Genomic DNA, 21,530 nt, shown 5'->3' with positions numbered 1-21,530 from the left:
AGCTTTTGCCTTTTGACGTTATTTCTCTTCAGCTTTGAAAGGTTACTTAGAAATAATCAAAGCCTGATTGCCTCTAAACATATAAATGAAACCTCTCAGACACTTAAAGAGGAGTACTGGTGAATTTAAAAGTAATCACTCGTGTAGGTCAAGATTTTATATTTTGAACAAAAAAGATTTGATACATACTGTTTGGGAATATAATATTTTTCCCTAATGTCATTTTAAAAATATCTATAAAAATATTGTGCTGTATAAAAATGAGTAACTCAAATGTGAATGTACAAATATATTTCATTCAGCTATTCTTAACTTACTCTAAATCACTGATTAAAATAAATGTATTAAAGAAGACAAACTTGGAAATCTTAACAATTACAAGTAAAAATTACATAACATATTCATTCATACATATATATTATTCATTCATTGTATTTCTGTACTATGTATGCATGTATGATGTATCTGTTAAGCCAATTGCCACTATAAATTTAGCCCCTGAAGAAAACATTCAATGAAAATAATGCATACAAATTGGACTTGATTTTTCCATATGACAATTGTGTTGAAGGTCAAGACTCCTATCAGAAAAAATGTGTATTATATACATAAAAATATTTCTACATGCTAGAAAATAAACTAATTTGACTACATGAATTGTGTTTTAAAGCATCAACACAGTGGCAAAGCTTTAAATAAAGATAACTGAAAAGGGAAACATTGAGAAATTTTAGTTAGCTAAACTGAGGCAAACCTAGATGAAGGAGACTGTCCGTACCTGTCGGCACACGTGATCCCACTGAGTGTTAAGCTCTTTGAGTTCTGTGTTGAGTCGGGATGCAAATTCTGGCTCTGCTTCATTCTTTATCTTCTGGCCACCTTCATTGACGCTGTTTAGACTCGGCTGGATTGTCTGAATATCATTGACTAAAAGCTAAAGAGATCATTCAGTTAAATCAGGATGAGAACTTCTACTACGTATTATAAAAGCTACATACATTGGAAATGTATCATTAGGGATCATGATATTGCATATAAATTTTGTGCCTTAAAATATAAAATAGATATAGCAAAAGCTGCAGATAAGAGCATAACAGTCTTAAAAATGTCCAATGGTTATTGTGGCATGAATGAAGTAGACAATTATTTGTATGATGCTAATCTCAAAACCAGAGGAAAATAGATTTAGTGTTTCTTGTTAGAAAAAAGAAATGTGTCAAAATGATGGGCTTCAGTTCATTACTCTTTTTGAAAGGATTTTCATTTTCAAACACAGGATATTGTAGCAATTGTTTATAGCATGATGAGTGTGAAGGCTATTTCAAAAGCAGAGTTGTTTTTTTAGCTTATATTTGCAAGAAAGTTCTTTAAAAACCTAGACAATTTTCTTCCTGCTGCATGCCAATTGTATAATGAATATCATTTCAAAAATCCATACTGTGTTACATTATAGTACAATGCATTATATGTGGAGGGAGTAAACAGTATAAGCAATAATCTATAATAAGATATTACAAACAACACTAAGGTTCCTTTAAATAATATTGGATTTTGTATTAAAAAAAATTTTATAAAGTGATATTTGAGTAAAAGGCAATGCTTTGTTTATTTCACCAAAGATTTCTCAATATTTGCACTACTGACATTTTGGACTGTGTAATTATTTTTTGTGGAGAGCTTTGTAGGATGTTTAGTACCATTCCCAGCCACTACCCACTAGAAGCCAGGAGCATCTATCTCCACTACCCCCAATAAGATGCGACAATCCGAACTGTCTCTAGACATTGCAAACTGTCCCCCGATAGTAGGGAGCAAAATCTCCTCTAGTTGTAAACCACTGATCTAAGCAAATAATATTCTACATATGAAAGACTTTATAGGACGAAAGGCATATATAACTCTTACTCGGCACTGTTTCAGCTGTTTTTTAAGAATTTCTGAATCCCCAAGTGCAGGCCATTCCTCCTTCAGGAAAACATCAACTTCAGCCATCCATTTCTTTAGGGTTTTGATGTGATTCTGGAATAAGAGGCCCATTTGAAGATATTATTGGGGTGTGGATTGCTCTTAACGCAGTTCATCATGATGATATGTCTAGTCTAAACACAAGCCCAGAAATAACTCCCATGTTTGAAGGATGTCTCTAAATAGCTCGTCAGGAAAAGAATATTTTTACTAAGACTGCATTTTTATAGTCTACTGTATGAGCACTGGTGTATGAAGTCTGTTATAGTTAAAAATAAAAAATTACCGCCAAATGTGGTTTCATGATGTTCCTCTCGAGAACATTAAATCATATCCCCCTCTAGAGAAATTTTAAGTTACAAAACAACTCATGATAATACTAACAATGTGCCCTTACAGTACATAAAACAAACTATAAACAATAAACTCAATGTAATGGGGTCTTTATAGCCTCTCTAAACCCGAACATCCACAAATTGTTTTCTACAGCTGACAGTTCCTTCAGTTGGGAACTTTCAGACCAAGATTTTGTCATCTTAAAAGAAAAAGCTTTCAGTTTCAAATTTTTATTTGTTTTACTAGTTTGAAGTAATGATCAGGTAAAAATGTGTGGCAACTGTCATCACTGATCAGTATCCAAGTACCTCCCATTTTTTTCTTTGTAATATTAGCTTTTTTCTGATATTTTGATTTTGAGTATTTTTCAAATGTATGATTGTTACTTCCTTATTTTGTGCAGTTCAACTATGCTATCTAGATGTACTATTTCCCCTTTTCTTAATTAAATTCTATTGAAAATACATGCTTCACAGAACATTTTCCTTTTAATATAATAATAATAATTTTGTAAGCATCTGAGTGAACTCAACTTCAGTGTTATCATCTTACTGATATTGTGCAAGGATTTTCTTCTTTTCTTCCATTCTCAACTGGCCTTGTACAAGTCTTATTGACTCCTTTATTACTAAATTAACTCTTTTTGGGATCTGTCTCAGTCCTACTGTACTTCAATCATTTGTCTACACTGATGCCAGTAATCTCCTCCCCTCCTTCCCAGTTTAATGATGATGTTTTGAAAATGCTGCTAAAATTACATCTTTCTCTCTTTAAAATATACTGGTTACAACAATATATATATATATTTATATATATATTTATATATATTTATATATATTTTATATATATTTTTATATATATTTATATATATATATTTGCTTTTGTTGATGCTAATCTCATTAACACTGGGATAAAATACATATTACAAAGCATAGCATCCTACACTACACATGATCTATTCCAATACCACTTTCCCAACCATATATTGTATTAATGTTTAGAAATATGTATTATCTCCACAACATTGAATTTCTTACAGTGAATTAAACATACTGATTCTTTTAGCCAGGAACTCTTTCTTTCTCTTTACTCACTATCTAAATTCTACCCGTTTAAAGTATAGATGAGATAATCTATGTTCCAATAACATTCCATAATCCCTTTTTCCCAGTTGATGTGGGATTTCTTTCAGGTGTACTGTTAAAATGTTCACAGTAATGTTTAATTTACTAATTGCACTAGGCTGAATACTGACTCTGGCCTCAAAAAGAGATTCACAACTTAATCACTAGAATTTATAAACGTTATTTTTACATGACAAAAAGACTTTCCAGATGTGAATAATTCAAAAAGTTTGAGATATGGAGATTATCCTCAATTCATCTGTCTAGACACAATATAGTACTTACTAAATTAAGAGGGAGAACAGGAAAGGAGGGAGAAGGGGAGAGAGAATGAGAAACAGAGACACAAACAGAGAGATAGAGACAGGGAGAGATAAACAGAGACATTGTTCCTGGAATGTGCTACACTGGTGGCACTGAAGATGGAAGACTGGGTCATGAGTTAAGGAAACATATGTAGCTTTCAGAAGCCAAATGGCAAGGAAACAGACTCAAGCCTCCAGAAAGATCACAGCCCTGTTGACATCTTGACTAAGAATGACTTGGGACTGCTGACCTCCAGAACTGTACAATAACTAATTTGTATTGTTTGAACCCATTAAGTTTGTGGTGATTTTTTTTTCAGGAAACTAAAACACCCACTTTTCCCTTTCACTAGAATGTGGGTTTATTGATGATGATGATGAGAACCATATAATTGTTCCCTCTTTGGCCAGTGGTCCTGACAGGTATGTGTTTTCATGTATGTATTCATTTATGTATGCCTGCACACATATGTTTATATAAAGAGACCTGTAAATATATATGCTGTGCTCATAGAATGCTTTAGGATTTCTTAGTGTTTTAGACTGGAACATGTAGAAATAAACAATTCAGCAGCTGGACTGGGATTTAAATCCAGAAGCACTTTGTTCTAATGCTTTTCCCTCATATCATCATGCTTTTGAAGTTTCTTTTCCCAACATTAGTATATTTTGAGATAACTATCCAGCCACAAGAGACACTATCTAGACTACTAATTATTTTTAATATTTAAACTACTTTCAGACTCTTAATATTGATTTATGATTTTAGGTTGTGTGATTATCAATACAGTGTATCTATTAAAAATTAAGTTAATAGAAATGTGGGGAAGAAGTTGAGGAGATAAGCATATAATTATAAATTAAATATGGTGGTGAAATGATATGACCACATTATACAAAACACACACACACACATATATATCAGTTTTTAACCTAGTCACAGATAAATGATATCTGTATTTTAAAAGACAACCAGATTAAAGGAATAATTGGTTTTTAAAATCATTAAGACATCATATTTGCATGCTATGGGTTTAATGCAAAAATCAAATTAATTCCAAAGTAAATCTAAGAAGCAGAAGTCCTAGAAATAGGCAAATTACACCCCTTTGAGAATGGTCTGTCTTTTGTTTTGACGGATGACTTTGAAGGACTATGGAGGTCATATATATACTTTTAAGTTTTACAATGTGTTCTAAGAAGGAAAATAAGCAAATCATTATGAATATAAAAAACAAAGTCTTGAATTACCTGGATTTTTCGAAGTTTATTCATGTGTTCCTCTAGTTTTTGACAATGTTCAAGGAGCTGTGAGGAGAGCTTCTTCCAGCGCACCTCAATCTCTTCAAATTCTGACTGATATTTCCTGCTAATTTCAGAAGGTGCTTTCTTTGACATTTCTTTCACAGTGGTGCTGAGATAATTTAGACCACTTTGTTGCTCTTGCAGAGAACTTTGCAAAGCCTCAAAATTTAAAAGAAAAAATATATTTATACTGAATGATGAATATTAATTGACAAGTTTCAGTTAAATTCAGTGCATTCTAAATAAAGCCATGTGATCAAAAATTTAAATGCAGTAAATCAATTAAAATATCTAGAGAAGTTTAAATTCCTTATTTCTCCTAAGAGTAACCTGCAGTTTATTTAGTGATTTTGTTTTTCACAGTACATGGCTATTTTTATAAACAATATCAAATATGTTGAAAAATTATTATGGAACCAAAGAATTTAAGCTTACCTAATTTTATTGAATCAAATGTAGGTATATAATACCTACATTTATGATGCAGTTAACGCAGTTTAATTTAACTATGCTAAATCTTCAATAAGACAATCTCTAACTCTCTTAAAAATATACCTGTCATATTGATATGTGGGATTATAATTTATTTACTTATACTTAATTATACTTATTTAACTAAGTTACAGATGGATGGCCTATTATTGGCAATTAACTGAAGTTTCATATATTTGAAAAAGACCTTATTCCATATTGAATTATTAAGGTGAAATTCTGGGGTTGTTTGGGGGAAAACTTATAATGCTTATTTTACATCTCTCCTGCATAATATATGCAATCCATTATAAAAGGATGCCCACCTTTAAGTTTTTCCCTACTCAACCTTTAGTTAAATGATACATTCTGATACTGAAATTATTACTAAAGTAATAAAGGTTCATGATAAGAAATGAAAAAAATCTACTTACCACTAAGGATTCTATATAAATTTATTTTCTGTACATGTAAGCAATTTTAAGTATTGATCATGTTATGTGCACACAATTATTTTTCTTTTATAATGTTACCTATATTATCTAAATATAATAATTTGTTAAACATAAAAGTTTTACCATTGCATAGGATCCTATGCCTATTTTCTGGTATTTTATTTATATTTTTAATTTACTTTTAATTATATTTTACTTCATTAAAAATTTCCCCTTGAGTGATTTTAGGCAATAATCTGGCATACAACTATATTTTAAGCTAAGCATTGTATTGTGAACCTTTCCCCATGTCATCAGATATTTTCAAACAATATAAATTGGATTAGCTTTTCTAGTTCATATAATTATTTTCCATTTGGGGGACTATAAATTCATTTATAGCTTTCCAATCTTGTAAATTATGTTTCTATCTAGCTATCCATCTGTCATCTACCTCTAATCTATCTCTAACTTTGTACATATACTGTTTATTTTGATAAGATTCAAGCTTCATGAAAATTATATTTATGTATAAAAGTGATTTGTTTTACCTCTTATTAGAAGTCCTGAGAAAAGTTTCACAGCAAAATTTACATTATATTTACATTCCAACCAGTAAATGAGAATATTTAGTTCATTTCCAAATCAGTGTATGCACAATTTAGTATGAGAAAATGATACCTCATTTTATAAATGTGTACTTCATCCTTTACAATTCAAATTATAATTTTTCACAGGCTGCTGGCTGCTTATGTCACCTTTTGGTGGCTTTTTTATTAAAATCTTTCTCCCTTACTCACAGAAGAAAATTTTTCCTTGGACTCATTTTTCTTTAAAATTGTTTCTGGTGTTATTACAATGGTTGTTGATGCTTTCCTTCAGGTTTTTTTGTACTCTTCCATCATATTTTAAAAGATTTTTAAGACTTTCCTAAAGATTTTTTAAATTTTTAGTGCATATGTTAATTTTCTAAGAATTTTAAAGAAGGGTTCTTATGTTTTCACAATAATATTTATAAATATTTTTTGCTCACTGCTTTCTCAGTGGAAATGTTCATTTTTGGTCATTAGTCATTTTTTCTTTCATATTTTCTCCACTTTGCTATTGCTGTACTATTGTATTCTTTTTAAAAAGTTGATTTGTTTTGTTGGGTTACACAATTTTTCAAGTAAGTTTAAGAATTATTTTGCCAAGTATTAAACACAAAACCAAACTGGAAACAAAAAAGTTTAAACAGCTGGAGTTTGTTTGCTATTATATTGAATAGTCAAAATAGGCCAATCTATACAAAAAAATGTTTAAACTTCTTCAAAGAAATTTATTCTTAAAAATATTAACCTCATAATAAGGACTCATAAAAAGTTACATTTTTTAAACTTTTCATCTTAATTTAATTCTCAAAATGTTAACATACTATCTCTGCTTCTAATATAGTTCATGAATGTTTTCAAATCTTAAAGATTCAATATACAGCATAAAATTTTTAGAATCAGTAGGAAATATATTCTCACATCTCTTAGAAGTTATTCATTCTTCATATCAATATTTTTCTTTTTTTATCAATATCTTTCCTAAGACTATTAAAATGGTTACTAAAATTCAAATTGTTCATTATAATATTACTTTTCATTAGTATTTACATTCAAATTAATTTTATAAAAATAGTGACTTTATCACTCTCTCTTTGAGAATTGAGTTATAAATAATGAATCAATAGGGGAAAATAATAAGTCTTTTATTATTATTACTTTTTTTTTTTTTTGGTACCGGGGATTGAACTTGGGACTTTATGCTTGCAAGGCAGCCACAGAACCACTGAGCTAAATCCCCGGGCCCTAAAGTTTGGATTTTTTTTTTTTCTGGTACCAGGGATTGAATTCAATCCCTTGTACTTGTGAGGCAGGCACGGTGCCACTAAGCTAAATCCCCGGCCCGATAAGTTTTTATAATAATCAAAAGCAGTATGTTTGAAAATGTATACTAAAAACCAAAAATTATACTTCATAAATGTACCACATAATTGTTTTAGTGATATAATTTTTAATTATATACACATTACACATATATATATACATGTATATACACATGTAGAGAGGGAAGGGAGAATGCATAAATTTTATTCTTAAAATCTTATCTTCATTGGTTCAACTGCTAAGCCACCACTTTTGTCATTGATTTAATTCTAATTTTTTAAGGTTATATCAATATGAGTTCTTGATGAATGAGATCTACACTGTGTTCATTATAATACATAAATATCTACAGACCTGTAACTCTCCAAGTCTCTGCTCCATGATTTCATATTCAGTGACATGAAGCTGAGATATAGAGAGTTTGGTTTCTGACTGCTGGATCCATGTCCGGATGGTACTCATTGTCTCCTGATAGCGCATGGGTGGCAAAGTGTCACAAACTTTGTCAGAGGGAAAGAAGGGGAAAAAAAAGGAAAGAAAGAGAATTAGTCAACCATCTTAAACTTTGTCACTTTTTTTAAGTTGTCAGCAAATTCAATCATACTACTAATCTCAAATATTTATAAAATGTGAAAATTTGAAGTAGAGTATGATTATAACCATGAAGATAAATTCCTACTATATGTCTGGTATGTCAGGAATCTTACATACATTACATTGAATTTTCAAATAAGCCTTGCAAAGTTTGTATTGGTAAACTCACTGTAAAGTCAGAAAACGGAGAAACAGAGTTGAGTAATGTGTAAAAATGATTTAGATTACATTTGGAGAAACTGAGTAGAGTCCGATTGTACGTAACATTGAAGGCTACTTCATTTGCACGTTATCATCTGCCTTTGGAGAAAACAGTATCATCATCCAAAGCCCTTGATATTTTAAATCATATCATGTCACCTCTGATTTTACTAAAGCTAAACCAATTTATTTGTGCTTAGTATATATCAGGAACTCTAACAATAATTCAACATTTATTACCATTCTCAAATCTTAAAAAAAACACCTGTGAGATATGCATTGTTAACCCCATTTACACCTGGTGAAGCTGGGACTATTTAAAGAAAAGGCCAAGGGCTGGGGATTTAGCTCAGTGGTGCCGCCACCTGCCTCGAAAGCATAAGGTCCTGAGTTTGATCCCTGGTACCAAAAAAAAAAAAGAAAAAAAGAAAAGGTCAAGAAATTTGCTTATTGTGAAGTAGTTAGTGTAGGAGCCAGGATTTTAATGGAGGCCCATCTGGCTTCACAGTAAAAACCACTACCAAATGTATACTTAAAGTGACAAAATACACACTTGGTAGTGGTTGTACACATTCGATAGCTGTTTTGACAAATATATATATACTATGTAAAATACAAATAACAATATATGCATATTAGGTCTCTTAAAATATAATATTTATACAATGCATATTAGGGAATGCATTAAATACATGTAATGTCTCTATATATGCACATATGTTTTCCATCTTATATATGTGTGATTTAAGTAATCATACTGACCATGATCAAAAAGATTAAATGTGGGATTAAATTTTTGCTGAGCATTATAATCCATAAAAACAACATAACAGATTTTAAGGGTACACAGAAAGAAATTCTGGAACCGAGAAATATGATAAATGAAAATATGAACTAAGTGGATGTGTTTAACAGTAAATTGAACAAGGGGGAATAAAGAATTATTGAATTTGAAGATAGGTCAGAAATAAACTAAATATAACCCAGAAAGAATGTGGCAGAATCTATATTTGAAGAGATAATGCATGACTATTTTAAATAGGTAAAATAACAATGCAAAGTCCTATTTTATATTACCACATCAAATGATAACATTAAATCTCATAATTTTAATAGATAGGACAAGAGTGTCATTTCTCTATACCAATTCCTTCTATATTAATGCGAATATAGGAAAGTATGTTCTATACTATTTAATGGCATCTTCAGAAAGTTAAGGTAATTTTAGAGAAAGTGTTAGAAATAGTTACTGAAAAGGTAGAAATGGAGGACGCAGTTCCATATTCCTAGATTTGAGACTTCCTGCCCAAATTTATTTTAAGAAACTTGCTTTACTCTGAGCACGTTTAACTTCTCAGTGAAAGATCATCTTGTGTACTTTACAACTCGTTTTATTTCATGTGAATAGCATGTTTCTCTACCTACGAGACACATTTTCTTGAATGCTAGATAATTCTTAATAAACAAAAGCAAAGATGGAGATATGTGATGGCAGGAAAGTAAATAAATTGTGAGCTATATCAAAGAGTTGCATCTGAGAAGGCATTTGAGAATGAGATCTGGAAGAAAGGACAGAAACAAGGGGGTGGATTGTAAACTGTATAACAATTAATTTAATTGAACTTAAAATACGCATATGCTGGGAAACAGTACTTGTTTCCTTTATGGCAGTGACTGAGTCAAATATGCATTAAAAGCTTGCCAGTTATGACATTAATCAGTCCAATTTTATCCAGATGATGAATATATGTCAGGAGGGAGAGCTAAGTATAAAAAGAGTTAGTGAAAAATGTTGGAATTACTTTTTATTAGAAAGAGATAAACACGTATTTATGAACATCTAACAGGATTGCTTCTCTTTCCTATTTTTTCAGGAAGAAGCTGTGTAGCATACCAATTAGGAAGTCTGCTTTTGAAGTTCAGAAAAGAGGTTTGGGACTTGGCTATCTACTCACTAGCTTCAGCAAATTACTTAACCTTTTAGTGCCTTAGACCTCATTTACAGATAAAAGGGTGACGATATTTTGGGGAGAATGGGATGAGGCTGTTCATTTATTTTTCCTTCATTCAGCAAATATGCATTCAGTATTCTGAGCACCAGGAATGCAAAAATTAAAAACGTCTCAGTTCTTTTGATGCTTAAAATTCAGTTGATGAGTCCAGAAATGAACAGATGAATAAATACATAGATTAGAAGAACTAATAGAAATTACTGTCAAGAAAAACAAATAAGGGGGTTATATGGGAGAAAGAGAATGAGAGGTAATGAGAAAAGGGGCAACAGAGAATCCTTTCATATCATGCTCTAAAACAAATTTAAAATAGAAAATGCAATGCAAAAATTGTGAAAATAAATGGGGATCTACACAAAGAATGGTGGGCAGCCCACAGATTTGCTGTAGCAGGAATCAAAACATCCCAAGGGTCGGAGGGATAAGAGAAGATTTGGGAAAAGTGTTATAAACACTCAGTAATCAGGGGGCCCCCACTTAGAAACTGAATTGACAAGGATTTTCTTTGTTGGAAGTTTGATTCCTGAAGAGTAACATCTCCAATGAGATCTAGAGCCTTGGAGGACTCATTTTTAACCTCTAATAGAAATGCAACCTGAAGCAATGAGAGAAAAAATAATTTTGCTTACCTCCTCTTTCTAAATTCAGTATTGCTCAAGGGCTTTGTACTACTGGCTTACCCAAGCGAATAGCCAGCTTTTAAGAGAATCTAGGAAAATGTAGTCTTAATGGGAAGAGCAGGGGATGACATTAAGAATAGACAGACAAGTGATCTGCATGAGGAATGAAATGGATTTAAGAGGGACAACAGGGAATGTCAATTTGTTATGCAATATTCAAACTCTTAAGTTTATTAGGTAGTACAAATTTTTTCATTATTCAAACTTTTTATTTTGTAAGGGTTCTTTGAACATAATGAAATTATATAACAAATTAGTAACTATAATTTAATAATGATAGAAAATGACTGCGGAAGTACCCTTTAAATAAATTTAAAAGAAGTAAAGGAGAGAGCCTTGTTTCTATCAGAGAAAAGGTTTTCCAGGTAAGGAATAATAAGTGCAGGATTTCCAAAGCATGAACACCTCTGTTAGGGTAGGATCACTGCGAGCAGGCCAGTGTGAAAAGAGCAAAGTGAGCCAAGGAGAGTGTCCTCAGAAACAAAGGGAGGGAAGTCATTCCTGGGAGCGATTCAAATGACATCCCTTGTAGATGATAATAAGATGCTATATTTTATTCTAAATTGTTCTGTATTTGCTAATTATTTAGTTCATTACAAAGTACATAACAGATTTGTTTCTAATACTATTATTATCACTGAAGAGAGATACAAGAAAATAGGAAATTATAGAAGACACACTCAAGGCTAAGTAGAAATGGTGAGTTTAATATAAAGTTTTAATTATGTGAGTAGCAAAAGCAAAACTCCCTTTAGAGGGAAAGAGGAAAAGTTGAATAGAGACCCATTTGTTGATTACTTTTGGAGAACCAGATCCAGAGAAATTCGAGACATGGCTCTCAAATAATTTGAAGACACATTCACACACACCAACATATAAACACATATAGTGCATATAAATGCTTATTCTGACCCATTCAGAGTATGAATTTAAAAATTAGCTTCTAATTCCTCCTAGAAAGAAAATGATGATCAGATAAAAGAAATAATAGGTGAAGACTAAAGGAATTAGATGAATTAGATGAAACTGTTTTATATTTTTAGGTTTAGTTAAACATTGTATGAATATTAGTAATATTTAATAATCATATATTATTACCTAGACATAGTTTACTATATGGCACAGAATATTTCACCATGACTTTTAAAAATTGTTTAGCTTAATCAGGGATAAATTTAGTATTAGTAGCATTCAGGGGATAGATTAAATTTTATCTATGGTAACTCACAAGGTTTGATGTACACTGTATATATGTAGCAAATTACCACACTGTACCCCATAGGTATGTATAATTAAAACAATAAAACGATTTGAAAGGAAATAAAAAATATCTGAGGTGGCAGGTATTTCAGTGATCCTGATCTGATCATTATACATTGTATACATGTAATGAAATGTACCCTATAAATATGTACAATTACTTTGTCAATTAAAAACATATCAAAAAACAAAACTGCACCTGTGTTAAATGAGAAGAAATATAGGCTTCCAGATTTACTAGATTATCAAACTCAATGTATTAAAGTAACAGATACGGGACTAATAGGTACACTTCAAAATATCATAGATTGCCCGACACTCAGTTGGCATCCATTTATGTATAAATAAATGAGGAAAAACCAAATGGGAAGAAACAAATAAAGAGGGAAATGCAATAAATTCTAAAGAATATGTTTTTTTTCAGCATGCATCTGCATGAAATAAACATCTCTGAAATAAAAAATGAAAATGAACACTAATATATTCTAAATTATAAAATGAACTAGAAATGGTGGTGGACATCCATAAGCCCAGCACTCTGGGAGGCTCAGGCAGGAGGATCACAAGTTTGAGCCCAGCCTGGGCAATTTAGTGACTTAGGAGATCTTGTTTCAAAATAAAAAAACAAAAAGGGCTGAGAATATAGCTCAATTCAAAGGCCTCGGGTTCAATCCCCAGTACCGCAAAACAAATTAAAAAAGAGAAATTTGATCTATTTTTTCATGCCAATAGTGGTAGATTAACTAATGATTAACTTGGAACACCCAACCGAACTGAATCAGTGTGGTTCAAGGCATGGAAGATCCACCTGAGGATTGTTGCCAACATCATAAAGAGAGACCTGGACCTCTGCTTCCTATTTCACAATATCAATTATACACTTTGATCCTTATTTACACTTTCAGTTTTTCACACTAGAGAAACTATTCAGTATTTACACATGTGTGTCCTATTTATTTCACTTAAGAGTATGGCCTCAATGTGCATCCACTTAGCTATAAATGTCTCTAGTTTCTCATTCTTAATGGCTGAGTAGTACTCCATTTTATTGTGAAATAGGAAGAAAAGGTCCAAAGGAGTAGGGTAAGTGGGAGGGGTAGGGGAAAGGAAAGAAGGGAAAAGAAAAAATATGAGAAAAGGAAAAAAATGGAAACAAAGTCTTTGTAAATAGGGAAGGGTGGAGGGGGTGAAGGGAGGGCAGAGGAAGGGGGAAAAACAAGAACCAAGATACATCATGTAGAGGTACAAGATCCCAATGAGGCATGTAACTGTCTTGTATACCTAAAATGTACCAATAAACTTAATGGAAAAAAATAAAAATAAATAAAAAATAAAAGAGACCTGGAGGGGAAGATTATGTGCTATTGATTTTTGTAGAGAAGCTTGCCATGGCTGGTTTTCCTAATGTGAACATGGCTGGTCTCTTTGGTGGAGGAGGGTGGGTCCTCACTGTCACTGGGGATGCCTGCTGTTCTCTTCAGGGGAGCTCTGGTCTTCGCCTTGAGTGTCATTTCCTGGCTCTAGTGCCAATCCCTCAACATGGTGGCACAGATCCTTCAACCCACCAGTGCAGCCTTTCTGGCTTCCACCACTGGTCTTTGGGCCTTCCTGGTGCAGATGCTCCATATGGACTTGCATGGGACACTGGCTGGAATGGTAGGGACACTGCCTTGGACTCTAGGCCTTTGGTTGGATTTGTGTGGGCCACTGCTGTGGGATCCAGCCCCTCGGCTGGATTCTTTGGGTCTCTAGTGCACAGACAGATCTATTGCACTCCTCTGCATTTGACTTTTTGGGTGACTATTATTAAATACTTCTATAAATTATGTGTCCTGTATTAAATCCATTCACTTCCAAACCCTCACTGCAACACCAATCAGTGTAATTCTAGATAGATATTTAAAAGTAATATGACTTGATTATTTTCTATTAAAGAAAACCTAAAAAGGACATATTAATTTCCATTGTCTACTGAATACTTTATATTATCCAATTTTGCAGTTTCCTTTCAAAACTGGTCAAACGTACAAGGATCATCATGGGCACGGGGTATGGTTTTGTATTAATAAAAAATCTTATTCCAAGCTCTAATTCAGTATGTTTAGGTAGATTTCCTCCTTTATATCTGGATCTTCAGTAAATTTTCTGGTTGATCTACAGATGGATTGCACAGGACAAATTTTATAATTGAAACCGGATCTATCAAGTCCATGGCTTCTTTTTTAAATTTTAAGTTGATACACCATAATTGTATGTATTTTCTTATTCATAGCAGTAGAAAGTAGAATGATGGTTACCACAGCTTGGTGGAAGTGTATGGATAGAGAAAGAGTGATACCGATCAAAGGGCACAAAGTTTCATTTAGACAGGATGGATCAGCTTTAGTGATCTATTGAACAGGATGGTGACTACAATAAATAATACATTGCAAATTTAAAACTTGTCAAATGTCCATTGTTTCTGAACTAGCTACTCCACTACTCATGTGTAAGTTGATTGACCGAGCAGTACATGTAGCTAAAGAGCTGTAGTAACAGATATTTCATAGGCTATAATCACATGTCTGCTTCATTTCTAAGGAAGGCCATATTAGACTTTCCCTTTTAGCCTTCTCTGGTTTCTCTGTTTAATGAAAAGTGAAGGATAAAAGGAAAAACAATGGGAACAAAGTCTTTGTAAATGGAGAAGGGTGGAGGGGCTGAAGGGAGGGCAGGGGAATGGGGAAAAAATAAGAACCAAGATACATCATGTAAAGGGACAAGATCCCAATGATGAATGTAACTATCTTGTATACCTAAAATGTACCAATAAACTTAATGGGACAAATAAGTGAACTATTTCAATGCCTGAACTGTTGACCTTACTTTGTGTAACTACTCATGTTCTGTATTCACTGATTGCTAAGCCAACTTTCAATTCTGTTCCAAAAGACAGAGCTATTTTTGACAAGGAAAAGTGAAAAAAATTACCCCCCCCAAAAATCTATGGGATGATACAGTCCCTCAGAAAATAATAAAGAAATGAGCCACTAACAGATACATGTTTCAAACAGTTGGCTAAATTATTGAGGTTATACAATAACAAATGTGATTACAATTGCTGCATGTTTTCAATTTGTTTATGATATCATTATTTACATTTTCACAGAATTTATTAATTCATTAAATATATTACTTTTACTATATTTATAAGTGAAACATCACATTGATATCATAATCAAATTTGTCAGGGAATCAATATTTTCCTCATAATTATGTGTATCAATTGAATATAGTTATAAATTTACTATACACTGATACCTTGGTATTTGTCATCAGTTGGTTTCAGAAGGCTTGAAAAGTATCAAAAATGTGAGTACCAAACAAATTGTCTTGGCTGGAAAGTGTAGCAAGTCACGAATCAATCTACACTGACAAGTTCTAGCTTGTGTTCAGTACCAAGAAATGAGTACTGGGACAATGTTTCATGTCAAAATGTATCAAGTACCAAATTCATTGAGATTTAAAGCAGTTGAATACAAGTCAACTGCATGATTGTACTTATGATAGAAACCACATCGATTTTATTCCGTCCGTTCTCCTTTATGTACTAAAAGTGAAGCTTAGAGGTTTTCTTTCAGTTAAATCTGAATTCTAAAGATGGACAATATTCATAGGATAAGATTCTCCGACTTGATACCAGTTTTTCATTAATGAATCTGTGTGATTTTTATTGTGTGTATCTGTGCTAAAGAGTCTGACAATGAACTTTTACAGTAATCACTTTGTATTAGTAAATTATGCTCAGGATATTTTTTTTATTTATATTTCAAGCCTCTTCTAAACTTGGCATTACATTCCATTGAAATTTACCATAAGAGACAGCTACTTTTATAATAAGAAAACTTTTGTTGCTTTTTTAAAGAAACAAATTCCCAAAGATTAGTTTGGGAAATACTACATTTAATAAAATTTCTTAGTCAAGGTGGAAAACAAAAATATACACCCACATATGAACATAAATTCACACTTTATTGTTTTATTTGGAAGGTAACACTACACAATTACAACAAGGCTTGCTACCAATATTCAGTAAATGGTTTGACAAATCTGCAACTGAGTGGAATATTTCATTTGACCCAGACATACTGGAGAATTCCAGTGAAGAATTCATAATTCTGTTTCAGATTAAAAAGAAAGAAAATGTCATATGTGGAAGCCAATGTTCTGAAACACAAACTCTGTGGGAGCTGCTCTACCTACCACTTGTAAGATGTTTGTGGATGCCTTCATTATGATCCCAAACTGGGAGAAGAAAAAGTCTAGCTCCATGTAGGGAAATTAATTTTCTTCATTTTATATATAAATATCGATTACTAATCCAGCTAAGTTTCTCTTTACTGATACAATAAAACAATCAACACATCTAATAATCTATCATCCTAAAAGACCTCAAGGGTGCTATTGACATAATTTGACCCAGGCCAGATGTATAAAAAATGTGACCAAATGATTCAATATTTAGCCCTATATTACTTACAGCTATGTGGCTTTCATCACAAAATAAACTATTCTATGATAGATTTCACTGCTTTGTTGCTAAAGCATCATATTTAAAACACAGATTATTTCTAAATGTGTTATGATTAGGGAAATATATATGAGGAAATGAAAATTAATAAAGGTGGTTTTATGTTGGGAAGCCTGTGTTGTTAGTTATTGGTAAAATAAATGTTAAGGGCTATCATGCTGCTCAATTATTTATTTGGGAAGGTAAAAACTATTCTATAGATTTCTGGTCACTTAATACAGTCATGTGAAGAATGGCAATATTAAAATCTGGCATGAATCACCATGCACTAAACTAAGATCAAAGTGGATTAAAGATCTAAATATTAAGACAGAAACACTAAACTTGCTGGAAGATAAGTTAGGTAGAACTCTTGATGATATTGGGATAGGAAAAGACTTTTTGAACAAATCTTCAGTAGCACGGGAGCTAGCACAAAGAATCAACAACTGGGATCTCATCTTATTAAAAAGCTTCTGCACTGCAAGAGAAACTACCAACAGAGTTAAGAGACAACCTACAATGTGGGAAGAAATTTTTAGCAGCTGTACTTCAGACAAAGGTCTACTATTGAGAATATATAAAGAATTGAAAAAAAATCAGACCTCCCAAATTCAAAGACCCAATTCAAAAATGGGCATCTGAAATGAACAGACATTTCTCAGATAAAGAAGTAAAAGCAGCAAATAAACATATGAAAAAATATTCAACATCACTGGTCATTCGAGAGATGCAGATGAAAACAACACTGAGATTCCACCTCACCCCACAAAGAATGGCTGCTATCAAGAAATCTACCAATAACAAATGCTGGCGCTGGCGGGGTGTGGAGAGAAAGGAACCCTTTTCCATTGTTGGTGGGAGTGCAGACTGGTGCAACCACTGTGGAAATCTGTACGGAGATACTTCAAAGAACTAGGACTACAGGTCCCATTTGACCCAGCTATTCCCCTACTGGGAATCTTTCCCAAAGAATTAAAAGAATCATACCACAGCGATATATGTGCACCTATGTTTATAGCGGCACAGTTTGTAATAGCTAAAGCTTGGAAACAGCCCAAGTGCCCATCGACTGGAAACTGGATAAAGAAGATGTATTTTTTTTATAAAATGGAGTACTACTCAGCCATAAAGAATTAGAAACTAGAGACATTTATAGCTAAATGGATGCATATTGAAGTCATACTCTTAAGTGAAATAAATAGGACACACGTGTAAATATCAAATAGTTTCTCTAGTGTGAGAAACTGAAAGTATAAATAAGGATGAAAATGATTAAAATGAATAATTGATACTTGAAATAGGAAAAGGTCCAAAGGTATAACAAAGTGGGAGGGGAAGGGGAAAGGGAAGAAGGGAAAGGAAAAATTATGAGGAAAGAAAAAAAAAGTGGAAACGAAGTCTATGTAAATAGGGAGGGTGGAGGGGGTGAAGGGTGCACAGGTAATGGGAGAAAAAATAAGAACCAAGATACATCATGTACAGGTACAAACACCCAACGATAAATGTAAATGTATTGTATACCTAAAATGTGCCAATAAATTTATAAACAAAAATAAATAAATAAAATCTGGCATGAGCGCCACTCATTCTGCCAAACATCCCTGTGGCTTAGGCTCTGATCTCATGAAGGGCCCTAGATGCCACCTGATATTAGCAAAACATGTGGGGTAATAGGAATTATATTTAAAATCACATTAGGATTTTTGAAATACTTATAAAACAACAAATCAACTGATGTCTGGGTCTTTTCTATCATTCACCTCTTTAACAAATGATTTATTTTTATTTCTGTTATATTTCCCTAACCAAGATGATATAATATGAACTACAATAATACTTATTTGTTACAATATAAGCTTTGTTTTCTTGAATTTTCCCTGTTACACATTTGTTTCTAAAACTAGTAATATTCTTTCCGTAACAATATCTTCAAAAAACCCTGTTAAATTTTAAAAACGAATATTTTATGTTTTATCCTATGACTTGATATTTAGCATATGTTTCTAAGTTTCTTCAGGTCAACAGCAATCCTTGTATCTCATGATATCAAATACATAAAAAATTTCAATACATATGTCTGTTATTCTTGCTGTTGGCAGAACTGATAAAAATAAAATGAAAAAAATACCTTAAAGTCATTTTGAAAAATATATTTTTCTTAATTGACTCTGGAGTAACAAAGGAAAGCAACAGAGCATGTGTCTACTGCAATAAAGTTTCCTTCATCTTGATATATTAAAATAACATTTAAAATTTAAAAGTTTAAGAAAGTAATCCTATAACTTATAACTAGAAGATTTCAGTGAAGTCAATATTTATTTCTTATTCCAATCTCATTGTCTTAATATGGAGTTGCACGGTCTAGCCATAGAGCTTGAAATTTTGCTTAGATGATTTTTGCTCAATACCCTAATTTTTTCTACTATCCCTGCAAGAGGAAAATTATCCCCTGTAATCATAACAATATCCACCCAACACACCTTTCCAGATCATCATTTCTTCAAAAGCTACATCAATTCTTTTTTAACCATCCCTATCAAAACTGTAGTTCAAGATGAAACGAACTATCGCTTGTACGACTATTATTTTGACCTGTCTTCCTGTTTCTCCTCCAGCCCATATTCCATTTTTTTCTTCATGTCAGTTAGAGGCTGACTTTTTGGAAGTGAATATCAGATTAACTAATTTCCTTAATGAATATTTTTTGGAAATTTTAACTACTCTTAAAAGAAAACTCAAAGTTTAACAGATGCATTATAAAGGCTGTGATAGTTAAATGATTGTGTCAATTTGAGTGAAAAACACCCAGTTAAATTGGAACACCACAGTTCTGGGTGTGAATGAAGGGATTCACTGAAGACAGAAGACCCACCCTGGGTGATGTGAGTGGCACCAATGGATGGAGTGAAATGAAGATAAAGAAGGAAGGCTCGCTTCTGTTTCTTCAGAGGAGCTCTAGTTTTCACCTTAACCTTGAATGTCATCTCCTGGCTTCACAGATTCTTCAGCCTTCCACTGCAGATCCTTGGGCCTCCTGATACAGACTCAGATGGGACACTACAGTGAGCTGCAGGCCTTTAACCTTTGACTGGATCCTTTGGATCTTCAATGTGCAGCGAACCCTTTTGCACTCTTCCACACCTGACTCTGTGGGCAGCCATTGTAAGCCTACCTTGTAAATCCTTACATATTCATACATGTTGCATCTCTAGTGAGCACAGACTGATTGATACAAGGACCTTCAGGAATACCACCCTAAATCTTTCCATGATTTGCTAGGTTCCAGTTTTGGTCTCCTTTCTGTCTCTTGGATATGTCAAGTCCTTCTTCATCAACTTTGGTATTTCTTCTGACTTTGGTTCCTCTTAATGTCCTTTCTGCAAGTCCTCACACTGACACCTACATATTCTACACGTTTGGTTAAAATGTCACTTATCCAGTATCAAGGTGTCTGACACCTAAATGAGTATAATTTCTTGCAATGTTATTCAGATGTTCATTTTATTGTCTTTTTTTGTAAGCTTCATATGGACATAAACACTGTTCTTGATTTTCGCCACTAAGTTCCTAGTGTGTAACAATTTCATGGCATATAACAAGTGTTCCCAAATAGTTTATTAATTAATAGATGAGTAAGACAGTGCTGTACCAGCCACACAGGGGCACAGAATATAACAGTATACATTTGAAATTTAGGACAAAAAAAAATGCCTGCTATGTTCATAACTAATGTCACTTTTCCTACTTTCTCAAAAACCAAACCAAAGCAAACCAATCAACAATCATCCTAATTATTATTTTCTTGACATAGTTTCTACTTCACTATTGAAATAAACTCAAATTCTATTATAGATTTCATTTATTTCTATTGATAAAAATTTAATATCTTCTTTGTTAAAATAGATTATGACAGGGGCGACCCACTTTCTGGTCCCCCTTCTGTCTCCCTTAGGCAGAAGCTTTCTTTCTCCCAATAAATTTTTCCTACTCTTAACCTCTGTTGTTCCTAGAATTCATTCTTCAATTTTAGAGAACATGAACTCGCATTTCGGATATCTAGTAGGTTTGGGAGTTACATCTCTTCTCCCTATATCATTTTGGAGGTCTTCCACCGAGATTACTGGTTGGAGGTGTTCAACAACTAAAGTCTAGAGACCAAAACTAAAAAGGTAACTGGGCTATGAGGACAGCCAATTTTTTCTTCCTGGCCCCTCAAGGTCAACAAAAATCCAGGACACAAAGAAACCTTTCCTACAAGATCCCACCTCTTTGAGGCTACCAACTCCAAGCAGTGATACAAATGGAACCAATGACAAATGTGCTAGACTTCTTTTACCGGGATCCACCAGATCGAACTTGTAAACAGCTCATAACTGCT

General features: G+C 32.8%; 1 protein-coding gene across 10 annotated transcripts in view; it reads right to left on the bottom strand.

Annotated features, from left to right (window-relative positions):
- Dmd (dystrophin) overlaps window positions 1–21,530 on the bottom strand; it is a 2,486,572-nt gene that overhangs the window by 1,331,648 nt on the left and 1,133,394 nt on the right. For all 10 annotated transcript variants that reach the window (XM_004850043.4, XM_087189971.1, XM_087189973.1 and 7 more), the window contains 4 exons: window positions 8,208–8,353; window positions 4,982–5,194; window positions 1,906–2,019; window positions 779–934 (listed from right to left, as the gene is read on the bottom strand). In XM_004850043.4, coding sequence (XP_004850100.2) covers window positions 779–934; window positions 1,906–2,019; window positions 4,982–5,194; window positions 8,208–8,353 — 629 coding nt within the window. The remainder of the gene's footprint in view (window positions 1–778; window positions 935–1,905; window positions 2,020–4,981; window positions 5,195–8,207; window positions 8,354–21,530) is intronic.

Source organism: Heterocephalus glaber, unplaced genomic scaffold, assembly GCF_053883595.1.
Source record: "Heterocephalus glaber isolate CG9 unplaced genomic scaffold, H.glaber_assembly_v1.0 deba00001547, whole genome shotgun sequence".
NCBI lineage: Eukaryota > Metazoa > Chordata > Mammalia > Rodentia > Bathyergidae > Heterocephalus > Heterocephalus glaber.
The sequence above is the reverse complement of the archived record's forward strand: the minus strand, read 5'-3'. Positions and strand labels throughout refer to the sequence as shown.